This window comes from Lolium perenne, chromosome 6 (assembly GCF_019359855.2).
Source record: "Lolium perenne isolate Kyuss_39 chromosome 6, Kyuss_2.0, whole genome shotgun sequence".
NCBI classification, from domain to species: Eukaryota; Viridiplantae; Streptophyta; class Magnoliopsida; order Poales; family Poaceae; genus Lolium; species Lolium perenne.
The window spans coordinates 233,347,201-233,359,490 of NC_067249.2; the positions used below are offsets into that span (position 1 = coordinate 233,347,201).

The window sequence follows — 12,290 nt, forward strand, 5'->3', positions numbered from 1 at the left end:
ACCAAACGTCCAAACCCAGTACTCTGACAGGGAGGAGAGACGAACTGTGGGAAGTTGCAGGGAATCAAGATGCATGAGTGTATCACCAGTTCACCATCACTATACCACATCTGCAATGAAACGCACGGAAGATGGCTGAACGCTACCATGACGATCTCGTGCAGATCTTCTAATTGATTCTGTCCAAACAGATGGACACTAAAGCTAATGTTTTATATATAAATAGAGGGCAGTTATTCATGGGTCTATCGGGAAGCTCAGGAGATCGATTAATAGGAAACGGATGCACTATAAATTGGGTAGCTAGGAGAGCCGGGAAGAGTTAGTGACTGCTGACGCTTAAGATACTCGCAAGCAGTTGCAGAAGAGAGATGAAGGGGAAGGAAGCGATGGAACGCTGGCACAAATGTTTGCTAAAAAATAATAATTGATAGGCTGGGTGACGTGGACCAATTAAATTCTTGCTGATATGTATAGTTTACATGTTGAGAGAATTACTTTTAGTGGGTTGCTTCAATTTAGATATTATAGATTCTAGAAAATATAGAAGGTTGAAGTTGTAGCTTAACGTGCCTATACTCTGACTCCTTCTCAAATGTGCAGAACAACACCGACCCCTCATAATATTTTCTCTGATTATTTCTATTTGTCGCAAACAATACACAGGTACACAAGTAGCTATTGGTAGAAATAATAATCATGGTATATAGTTTGTGCGATCAATAGAAATAATAGTTCCAAACATCTTCACCAATATTCTGAAGACCATGGATCTTTCAAATGTAAATATTATTTAGTTTGTTATTGCATTACCCTAATAGTTATCTTGTTGAATACTAATTTTTTAGTTTTTTTTGTGTGTGACGAAGTGATGAAGCTTGACTGAGATTGTTAATTAAGGGGCCCAGAAAACTAATCATTCTTAAATTTTAAGTAAGATATATAAATTTAACATAAATGAATATCTCTAAGGAATTTTTCAGAGTAGGGGGGCCACCGCCCCCTGCCCTAGAAAAGCTTAGCCACTATAAAAAGGGCTCCTTGGTGTCGTTTCGCCCTAGGGCCCCCGAAATCTATGGACCGGCCCTGCTAGTGGTATCAAAAATATGTATTCCGATAATTGGTTGTCACCGTATGCTCCCTACTAGATGTTTCGCCTCTTGACCCTCCGTCCCTACATTATTGATGCTGATTGGCAATACTGAGGAAGGTAAGCGGCTCATGTCTCCTTATTGAAATCCACGGTGCATCCTCGGTCCCGTCATCTTCTTTGATCATCTGATCTCCTCCGTCTACGGATCTACCTCTCCTCAATTCTCTGTGTGATAAGGTTGCTCTACTCATGATCTCGCGGGTACGACGGGTATCACCACCTTCCAATCATCTGGGCTATGCCTCGGTTCCCTTTTCAAGGTCACCTATTAAGTATTAAATTAGATAGTACTCAAGTATGCAGCCATAAGATTGAATAAGTTTTTAATGTTCAATTGTTTACCCGAATTTTAGTGTTTGGTTAAATCTTTCCCGCCTCCTATCTATATGATGAAGTACACTAAAATTCCCGCCGCAACGCTCGGGGAATCCACTAGTTTATTATATCTTGCTATCACTTGTTGTTCATATATATATATTGTGCCTATTTTGCTTAGCTCTAGTTGTTGTTGTTGCACTTAGTTGAGCGTAACATATTTAGGGTTTTAGGGTTTGTGCTTGTAAAATAAACGTTAGTTTAATTCCGCATTCTTACAAGCCAAATCTGTAAGAGTTTTTAAAACGTATATTCTCTTCTAGATAATTGCAAAGCTATTTTTGAATGTGGTTATGTATGTCTTGTTCTGTCATTTTTTGAATATATCCTTTAATTGTGCTAAAACCTTCATTTTTAGCCTACATATTAATTTTTAAAATGTAATTAAAATAGAGCACGGTATTAACACGATATAGCGTGTATAGCACTTGGAGGGGATGATGTCATCTAGGGAGAAGGAGGCCGTCCCTATTTCCTCGAAATAGGCTTTCGTCCCGCTATATTAATATAGCAACCAACCGATAAAGATAGCAACCACCGCTGGGGCAAACAACACATCAAGCCCAAAAGAAAGAAGAGAGAAAATATAAAAGAAACTAATGCCGACACCGATAGATTGACGAAAACGAAGATAGCCCGCAATCGCTGCGCCCTCCGGGAAGTTCCACCGCTTCCTAGCACATCGAGTCATCGCATACGAAGCAACACCTTCAACAAGGAAGCGACGATGTCGCCGCTGCTGCCCGGACTCGTCCTAGGGTTTCCCCCCGTATGTGGAGATGATAGGGTAGGGGTACCCCCGACACCCTTCAGGAAGGAAAGACGACACCCGCAGCCGACATGGATTTCTCCCGATTCCCCAAACCACCATCACCCCAGACAACTCGAAGTGCTCCACCCAACTGCCACCAACCAGCATGCGCCACCACGATCTAGAAGCCATCCTCGCCGTCTCATTGTGGTCCCAGACACGAGGCCTCGAGGGAAGGAAGGGCACACCAGGGTCAGTCCCTATTTCTTTTAGGATGCTATTTAAACTAACCCAATTAGTCACATTTTCTTTTGGTTTGGTTGGTAACCAGACTCATGGGAATATTCTTATGGTGAAACCAGAACCCCACATGCTAGGCCATCTACACAATTGTGGACTATATTTTAGACTGTCAAACTATCAGTTGGATCCGTATAATGATTAATAGATCGGCCATCCATAGCATGCACATAGGATGTTCTCAGTATGGTGTGACCCTCGTCTTAATATGAGGTATGCTAAGATGTTTGAACTTTGAACAATCAGAGTTTTTCTTAAAATGAAGTATGAACCTTCAGCTCCAAAGGCCAGGCGTCTCATATTCCTCGCCTTCAGCGTGAGCGAGCGCATGCCCCGCCTAAAGCCACTTCAGCTTGGGCTGCTCCAAACACTGCCCAACAAAAAGGTACTTGTTTTTTTTGTTTTAATTCAAAAAATGTTTAAACTTGAAAAATGTTGAAAATTTGGTTTTTTCAAAATTTTAAAAGTTCGAAACTAAAAAATGTTTAAAATTTTAAAAATGAAAATTATTCAAAATATAAAAATGTTCAGAATTGAAAAAATTCGAATTTAAAAATATTTAGAAAACTGACCAGCAAAAAACAGGAAAACCAGCAGAAAAAACCAAAAAACGACAATACCGAACAAACCAGTGTAAAACAGAAAACCACAAAACAAAACCACCCTTGCTAATGGGCCTGGCCCAGTGCGCGCTCGCTTCAGGAGGCCTCGATGATCGGGGTCGCATTGAGCGGTGAATACGGTTCGGCGGCTGCAAATGCGGTGAACCGATCTTGATCCTCCTTGCCACGGAATAAAGCCCATTGCGCAGAGCACTGTTCAAAAACTAGGCCGATTCAACGATTACTAGGACGATTAATCGCTACTAGGGGTTTGACCGTGTCGATTACCATTAATCTCTTGTGTTAATCCTTTAGCCCAATTAATCAGTCCAAAAGTCCGATTACTAGGTATTTTCCCGATTAACTGCCACACTTGGTCAAAAAAGTTACGATATTTTCAATGCATATCGCTAATACATGTGCTTCCCCTCCCAATAAAGTAGATTTTGAGAAGCTCCCGCTTGATTGCAGCCTCCAGTAGCTTCATTTCCACTATTGCCAAATAGTTTCTTGCCCTCCCAGACCAGTTACTCATAGTTTCCCTGACCTCAGATACAGGAGCTCGATCACCATGAGGATCTCGTCCAGGAACTAGATGACGCCTTCAATAGGTTAGGTGGTTGAGGTGTAAGAGGGGTCGTACCCTAGGTAGGTGGTGGGAAAATATAAACTTCAGAGGTGAGAGGAGAAGAAGTGGAAGGAAGAAACGCGGCTTCGGCTATTGGATCCTGATTCGCTTCTGGCCTTAAAGATTAAGTCATGGAGTAGAAGCGTACAAGTTTTCCTAAGATTTAGGCTTTAGAGAAGTAGGGAGAGACATATAGAGGCTCATATACTATTATTTTTCTTATATAAATTTAGGCTAATCGTGTAGGTTGCACCGATTAATAGCCGACCGATTAAATCAGTTAATCGTCTGAATTCCGATTAATCTCTAATCCCAAGTCGGCCGAGCAGTTAACGATTACCGATTTCCTTAACATTGGCGCAGACCCTGCCAGAATCGGGCTGGACCGGGGTCATTTTATGGACTGGCAAGAATTTTTCATGGTTGTTGGAGAGGCTAGTGAGTGGGCTATATCTGGGCCGCTCGGCTAGTGAACGGTCGAGAAGCCCCATTAATCCTCTAATCCGACCAAATCCTACCAAGGCAGCACCGCCACAACGTCCGGCCCGGCCCAGCCCAGCCCAGCCCAGCCCACCCAACGCCATCCCCTTCTTATAAGTAGACACTCGCCGCTAATAACCCAGTGCCCTTTGCCGGCAATCGAAAACTCCTGGCTCTCAAACCACCCACCCACCACCCTGACCCCGACCGACCTCGCCGACGCACCCACCGGCTCTCTCTCGCTCGCGTCGGGTTCCGCTCTGCCAAGCGGGGCCACGCTCCAGCCTCAGCGCGCCGCGGGGCCGAAACCCTAGCCGCCGCCGCCGCCGCAATGTCGCGCCGCGGCCGCGGTGAGGAGGACGATTCGGAGGACGAGGAGGAGGCGGCGGAGACCTACGATTCGGAGGAGGAGGAGGAGGAGCGCGGCGGCAAGCGGCCGCGGAGGGCGCGGCGGTCGGGCGTCGAGACCTTCATCGACGACGCGGCCAGCGAGGACGACGACGACGAGGACGAGGGTGTGGATGAGGATGACGACGACGACGAGGACTACGGCGGCGGCGGCGGCAAGGGAAGCAAGAGGATGAAGCGGGCGTCCATCCTCATCGACGACATGGCGCAGGTCGACGACGACGTCGAGGAGGACGAGGAGGGCGAGTACGAGCCCGGTGAGCCCCCCCCTCCCCCCCCCCCGCTTTGCCGTGCCCTAGCTTCCTTCCGTGCACCGTACGCCGTGCCCGTACCGTCGGGGCCGATTTCCCGTACCAAATTTCGCGGAATCTCGTGCCGATTTCGATTTACGCGTCGACGGTTCCGTAGCATTTCTACGTGATCGTCGATTTCTGTGATCGACGACGCCAGTTCCTTCTCTGGAATATGGATTAACCTGCACTCCTGGACCATGCTTGCGTTTGGGAGCAACTTACCCTGTTACCCATGCTTGAAATGGCGAGGGCGTGCTTAATTGGCTTGCTTGCTCGCCTGCCTGGCTTGATTGCGCTAAATCTTAACCTCAATGTTGGCTAGGTTCGATAGCCTCGTGGTAATTTAGTCGCATTAATTAGATGGCAGTGATTTACTCAAAGCTTCTTATTGTCCTGTTGTGAACCATCAGTGGGCGTTAGTAGCAAGCTATGTTAATTACGGGATTTTTATAATGAATGGGTCGGAGATCTTATGGAACGAATGGCCAAAATCATCCATGTTCCATTAAAATTGATCACTTCCTGCCACTTATGGCTGTAGCTACCCAGGATATACATGCCTGGGAAATCGTTGTTGCAATCAAAAGTCTGGCCCTGTCCACAGTGTCATCACGAGGGTAGACTAGAGTCATATCCTCAAGAAATTGCTTGGGACCTATCAACTAGAATCAAGTTGTGGTTTTCGTTTGGATACTCTCATGCCACGCTGCGCGGTTTTTCGATGTACTTGTTGAAGCCCTGTTTGCTCTATTCCTTACTCTTGCTGCATCAAACTATATAATAGATTGCACTGGATTGGCAGATGAACAAATATTTGTTTAAGATCGGACAGTGCAGAATGTCTGAATGTGATGTTTAATTGATCATCAATTGCAGTTTCTTTATGGGTGCACTTGCTATTGGTCTTGTGTGATGTTCTTATATATGTTTGCTATTGGCATAGAAGTATATATAACGTTGTTACTTTTCTTTTGGGATCAACAAATTCCTGTGCTTGGCTAGTTGTGTATTGTGCAAAAGCAAGGCCATTTGTGTTGGCGCTGGACTTATGCTCGTTTGCTTGAGCAGGCTTTATTGATGACGATCTGCCCGACAATCCTGACGAGGGTGTGAGGAACCCTAGGCGCCATTCTGTTCCTATGGAGGAGGAGGACGAAGATGACACGGATAAGATTTTAGCGCACCTAGCAGATAAATATGGAAGGCAGCCACAGTTTGATTATGCTGACGAGGTTTTCACCGAGGTTGATCAGCAAGCTCTCCTGCCATCAGTGAAGGATCCAAAGCTTTGGATGGTCAAATGTGCGGTAGGTTGCAAAATTTAGGGAAATTAAGCTCTCTGCCTCTGCCTCTGCTATTTGTTTTTTTTTTGTACCTTTTGAACTCATTGTTGTCTATTTATGATTTCAGATTGGACATGAGCGAGAGACAGCCCTTTGTCTAATGCAAAAATTCATTGATAGGGACGATCTCCAGATTAAATCTGTGATTGCACTGGAACACCTAAAGAATTACATTTATGTTGAAGCAGAGAAAGAATCCCATGTCAAGGAGGTAACCCGTCCTTAACCTGTCATTCTAGTCTTCTGAATGAAGGATGTGTACTAAACTCCACTGCAGGCTTGCAAAGGTCTGCGGAACATCTTTGCTTCAGCAAAAATAACTCAGGTTCCTACAAAAGAAATGACTGATGTTCTCTCTGTCACGACTAAGTCTGTTGATCTTTCAAGAGATACATGGGTCCGGATCAAGCTTGGTATATATAAAGGGGATCTTGCTAAGGTATGGTCATCGTTTTTCTTGGTTTATGTGTTAATATAAATTTGTCAATTATTTATTTTGATTGGGAATGGTTGTTGTTTTTCTTGGGGTGATGTTAATATAGATTTGTCAATTATTATTTTTATTATCCTCAGGTTGTCGATGTTGATGATGTGAACCAAAAGGCTATTGTGAAGGTCATTCCTAGAATAGATTTACAAGCTCTGACAGATAAATTGACAAAGAAACTGGTAAGTTATCTGTTAGTTCCCATCAATCCTGAATTTCTACTTGGCACCTTTGAACCTAACATATACACTTTTACCAATAAGTTGAGCTCATCGCTATCATGCCCTTTTATAGTATGCTGTTGCAGCTGCTGTGAACATAGTAACTTCAAGTTTGGGTTCTCTTTCCCACGTGATTCGCTTACTTTCATGCTTTGCTGTGTCAAAAATGGAATGAGTAGCCTTTACTTTTTGAAGGACTTTCTAATTATCAATCTATGTTCTTGATAATGTGTGCTTATACTTTGTAATGTTCTTACTTATTGGACGGATTCACATGATACTACTTGTCTGTTGTCAGAATGGACTTAAGGTTGAGAAGAAGAAGAAGTCATTTGTTCCACCTCCAAGGTTATTCAGTGTCGGTGAGGCGAGGTGCTTTTTCATCCCTTTACTATCAAGTGATAGTTCATATTTATTTATTTTGGCTCCTATTTTTTCTAACTCAAATGAACACAGGGAGATGAACATTCCTGTAGAACGGAGGAGACATAGAGATTCTGGGGAGTACTTTGAGGTGGTTGATGGTTTAACATTTGAAGATGGTTTTTTGCGCAAAACAGTCTCGATAAAAGCAATCAGCACACATAATGTCCAGCCATCACTTGATGAATTGGAGAAATTCAGGAGAGTTGGTGATGACATTAATGAGGATGTGGCTAGCTTGTCCACACTATTTTCAAACAGGAAAAAAGGGCATTTCATGAAAGGCGATGCTGTAGTTGTTGTTAAAGGTGATCTCAAGAACTTAGAGGGCTGTGTGGAGAAAGTTGAGGATGCTACCGTACACATCCGACCAAAACAGTCTGGTCTTCCGGTAATTACTTGCAATGAATTGTTATGCTGCTATCAACTGGACAATATAGTTGAAGCATCTCTCTGTGACATGCAGAAAACTCTTGCCTTCAATGCAACAGATCTTTGCAAACATTTCAATCCAGGAGACCATGTAAAAGTTGTTTCCGGTGCTCAACAAGGTGCGACAGGCATGGTAGTCAAAGTGGAAGGACATGTCTTGATCATTTTATCCGACACGACCAAAGAGCATGTGAGAAATTTTTGGTACATATATGCATGTTTTTGAATTGATTTTATTTTTTTGCTATGTTTTTAATTCTCCTCTATTGTGCCATTGTGACTGCAGATCCGCGTATTTGCAGATCATCTTGTGGAGAGTTCTGAGGTCACGACGGGGATTACCAAATTTGGTGATTATGAATTGCATGATCTTGTCCTTCTTGAGTAAGTTCGGAATTTACAGTGAAGTTGCTGCCCATCATCTCTAATGGCTACAAAACAACTTATCCCTTTTCTTCACTTTTCAGCAATTTATCTTTTGGTGTTATTTTAAAGGTGGAAAGCGAAGCATTTCAGGCAAGCATAATTGTTGAATATTCATGTTTGACTGATTGTTTAGAGTTATATGTATTGACCCCACTATGTAATTAGGTTCTCAAAGGAGTGCCCGATAGACCAGAAGTGGTGCTTGTGAAACTGAGAGAAATAAAATACAAGATTGATCGGCGCACATCTGCAAAAGATAAGCCCGGTAACACTGTGTCAACTAAGGATATTGTAAGGGTAGTCGAAGGGACATGTAAGGTGTGTACAGTTTTGCATGTTATCTTGTGTTCTGATATTTTCTGTTAGTATGTTTATTTATTCTGTGATGTCAGTTTAATAGTCTTGTTTGAGTCTAACAAACATATCTTGTTGCCACAACAGGGAAAGCAAGGACCTGTGCAACATATACACAAAGGGATACTTTTTATCTATGACCGCCACCACCTTGAAAATTCAGGTTTTATCTGTGCAAAAGCACAATCCTGTCTCCTTGTTGGGGGATCTATTGCCACCAGCACAGGGATGGTATGTTCTCGATTATCTCAATTAAATCTCGTTGGTATCTAGAACATATTATCACATCTTCAATTTACTTCCTTTCACAGGGCATGGATACAGAAGATCCACGTCTTGGTGCTTTTAGATCTCCAGCAAGGATCTTGCAATCTCCTGGAGGGCTCCCACCGAGAGGACCTTACATGAATTGTATGAACATAGTTTGAATGGTCATTGCTATTTCTGCCATTAGTTTTTGGACAGCTACTTTATGCAGATATGATAATGCACTCGCCTATCTCTAACGCAGCTGGTGGAAGGTTTGGAGGAGGTGGTCGTGGTGGCAGAGGGCATAATGCCTTGGTGAGTAGATGTATCAAAATTAAATCTGGTCCATACAAAGGATATCGTGGCCGTGTTAAAGAAGTGAATGGTGCCCTTGTGCGTGTGGAGCTTGATTCACTTATGAAGATTGTTACAGGTGAATATTTTTTCATTGTTACTACTGTTGCTGTCCGTCTAATATTGAAGATTAACCTTGGTGTAAACATATAGTTAAGAGAGATGATATCGCTGAACCAGCAAATGTTGAAACACCAGTCCGGTAAATTTCTGTCTGATCAATCATATTTTTAACCAGTTGTTTGGTACCATTTGCTCATTTACTGACCATTTGTATTAGCAGTGAATCTCGTTATTCATTGGGCAGTGAAACACCTATGCACCCATCACGAACGCCATTGTATCCTATTCAAACTCCAATGCGAGAACCTGGAGGTTTGCTTGCTTTATATTCTTTGTTATGGTTTATTTAAGTCTACCTAGTTGGCTTGTTCCTCTTACAAATGCATTTACGCCATTTTGAAGATAGGTGTAGTGTGCATTTGAGAGATGCAACATTGCCTGCTAGTGTCTATTACAATATGCTGCTAAGTAGTTATAAGAATATACAGAGTAGCATTCTAATTACACACTGCCTACAGTGGCTGCTAATTTTTCATGAACTCGAATGTTTCTTAAAATGTCGTATATTTTGAAGAGGAGGGAAATACTGTAGTTGCACCTACATTGACAAAATAATTGTGCTTTCTGTCCTTGGGCGAATGTGAATAGTCATTTTGTTGCCACTTGGGTTCTTGTTTGCACCATTCACCCATTTGATCTTTAAATTATCCTGGTGCTTGTTTATTCTTCTTTGCCCTCTTGATGAATAGCATAGCCTATTTCTGTTTTCTGCCATTCATTTCATTGTACCATGGATTGTTTCTTATCTCCCTTTTCGATGGTAACATGTAATTGAATTTTGTACAGCTACACCAATGCGTGATGTACTGCAAACTCCTATGCATAATCAAGCCTGGGCACCAATGAGTCCACGTAACGAAGCTTGGGCACCAATGAGTCCACGTAATGAATCCTGGGCACCAATGAGTCCACCAAGGTTGGTATTCTCTTTTCAGAACAAATTGTTTACTTGGGCATATTCTCTTGTAGAATTGAAGTCCTGAAATTCAGAAAAAATCAGCTTCAGATCTTTTGCTTATCCTGCTCCATGTATGATCTATTTTTTTAGCAATTGTGATCTATTTCAAATATGTCTGTTGGGTAGTAGAGTATTTAAATGTTATTGGCATTGATCTTGGCGTTCTGTTTGGTCACTCGACATGTTAAATTATCACCAGGGATAACCAGGAAGATGGAAATTCTGGCACTTGGGGTACTTGGGGAATCAGTCCAGCTTACCAGGTTCCATGTGCTTCTTCTCGTGAACTTTGAAGATTGTTTATCTTTGAGTTGGCAACTGAATAGTATGTTTCTGCATGTATGTTCCCCTTTTCAGCCAGGAACTCCTGTAGTTAGGCCATTCGAAGCCCCTACTCCTGGATCAGGATGGGAAAGTGCCCCTGGAAATGGTTTTGGTGATGCTACATTCAATGCTCCAACACCTACTGCTCAACCAATGACCCCAGTTCCGGCCTCGTATCAGCCCCAAACCCCTGGTGGGCAGCCAATGACTCCGGGCAATGCTGGAATGGATATAATGTCTCCAGCTATAGGTATGTCCTTTTCCTTATATACCGTTTCATCTTCAGTTGGATGGGATGTAAGCGAACAATCTGGATGTATCTTTATGTTTTTTTTTTTTCCAAAATGCTTCCAGGTGATGAGGGCGGTAGCAGCTGGCTCTTGCCAGATGTTATGGTCAATGTGTCCAGAGGAGATGGTCCCACCAGTGGTGTAGTGAAGGAAGTTCTCCCGGTATAGAAATGCTTATAGTGCTCTAAGTACATGTATAACTTCTTTCACTCATTGTTTGTTTTCAAACATCTCCGGGAACTTGAACTTGCAGGATGGATCTTGCCGTGTTGCACTTGGGCCATCAGGCAATGGGGATGACGTAACAGCTCTCCCAGACGAGCTTGAGATCATCAGGCCAAAGAAGAATGACAGGCTCAAGATCATGAATGGCTCCTTACGTGGAGTTATAGGAAAACTGATAGGAGTTGATGGGTCTGATGGGATTGTCAGGGTGGAAGGCTCGCTTGAGGTGAAAATAGTAGACTTGGTGATTTTGGGCAAACTAGCAATTTGAGATAGCTCTGCAGTTGAGATCAGTTAACGTCCACATATCTAACATGTTAGGTATTTATCTGAGTAACGAAGTCCTTCCTTGGAATAGTTTTTTGGGGTCAAATTAGCAACTTGAGATGGCTGTAAAGATTAGACTGATTGTACTTAATTCCACTTGTGCAGTATATCATGCAAACTATTGATGCATGTAGATACTCAGATGTTAGCTAAAAATGTAGATGGTATGTGATCTTTCTCTACCTGAAATGACTTGTTATCATTATCCTGGTTGCGACAGAGAAGTCTTCATTTGTGGTTTACTTATTTGAACTCTGGTAGCCTCCTCAACAAACTTTCATTTGTGCCAAAGAAAATTGTGGATGGGTGAAGTTCGCACCTACTGAATCTGTTTCAACTTACTTCAAAGCTCTAGCAGAGCAGTTGTCGTGGAAGACGCACATAATTTCCATTCCATTGACCTTGCCTATCGTGTGAGGCCATGCCATTGCCATGCCCACGAAATGAAACCTCAAACAAATCAAGCTCCAGACGCCTCACACAAATCAAGCTCCAGACAAGCTTCTCTACGACATCTCTCTTTCTATATATATAATCAGGCTATGACCGTGAATTCTTAGGTTCTCTGTGAACTATGAAGATGAGATGAGATAGTGGAGGGAACCAAGTCTTAGGGTGTAGCATGAGTTCTTTAATCAGTTTGCTGAGTTCATGGGTTTACCAAACATTTCCGGTATCCAAGGGAGATACAGCAATGAAACGGTGAAAATGCCGATCGGAACCCGGGTACTCCCGAGGATGAAAGCCTAGCTAATAAGAAAGCA

General features: G+C 42.8%; 1 protein-coding gene across 2 annotated transcripts; it reads left to right on the forward strand.

The window, feature by feature from the left end:
- Positions 1-4,448: 4,448 nt before the first annotated feature.
- LOC127306005 (putative transcription elongation factor SPT5 homolog 1) lies at positions 4,449-11,731 on the forward strand. Of its 2 annotated transcripts, none has more exons than XM_051336609.2 (21): positions 4,449-4,954; positions 6,059-6,297; positions 6,401-6,544; positions 6,611-6,772; positions 6,907-7,002; positions 7,340-7,413; positions 7,498-7,855; positions 7,931-8,086; positions 8,183-8,280; positions 8,364-8,412; positions 8,488-8,640; positions 8,764-8,907; positions 8,988-9,087; positions 9,188-9,358; positions 9,433-9,481; positions 9,560-9,654; positions 10,189-10,318; positions 10,560-10,623; positions 10,718-10,934; positions 11,039-11,136; positions 11,228-11,731. In XM_051336609.2, exons 1-21 carry the CDS (start codon positions 4,621-4,623, stop codon positions 11,468-11,470), a joined length of 3,174 nt encoding a protein of 1,057 aa, XP_051192569.1. In that variant the 5' UTR covers positions 4,449-4,620; the 3' UTR covers positions 11,471-11,731. The 2 variants fall into 2 exon arrangements, with proteins under 2 accessions (XP_051192569.1, XP_051192570.1); XM_051336610.2 differs by having other exon boundaries at positions 9,563-9,654.
- The last annotated feature ends 559 nt before the right edge of the window (positions 11,732-12,290 follow it).

Excerpts from the sequence above, each read along its gene's own strand:
- LOC127306005 (XM_051336609.2), top strand. The coding sequence starts at position 4,621 with ATGTCGCGCCGCGGCCGCGGTGAGGAGGACGATTCGGAGGACGAGGAG. Across the intron at positions 6,773-6,906 it reads ATAAAGGGGATCTTGCTAAG|GTTGTCGATGTTGATGATGT; the intron begins GTATGGTCATCG and ends TATTATCCTCAG. Across the intron at positions 8,413-8,487 it reads TGGAAAGCGAAGCATTTCAG|GTTCTCAAAGGAGTGCCCGA; the intron begins GCAAGCATAATT and ends CTATGTAATTAG.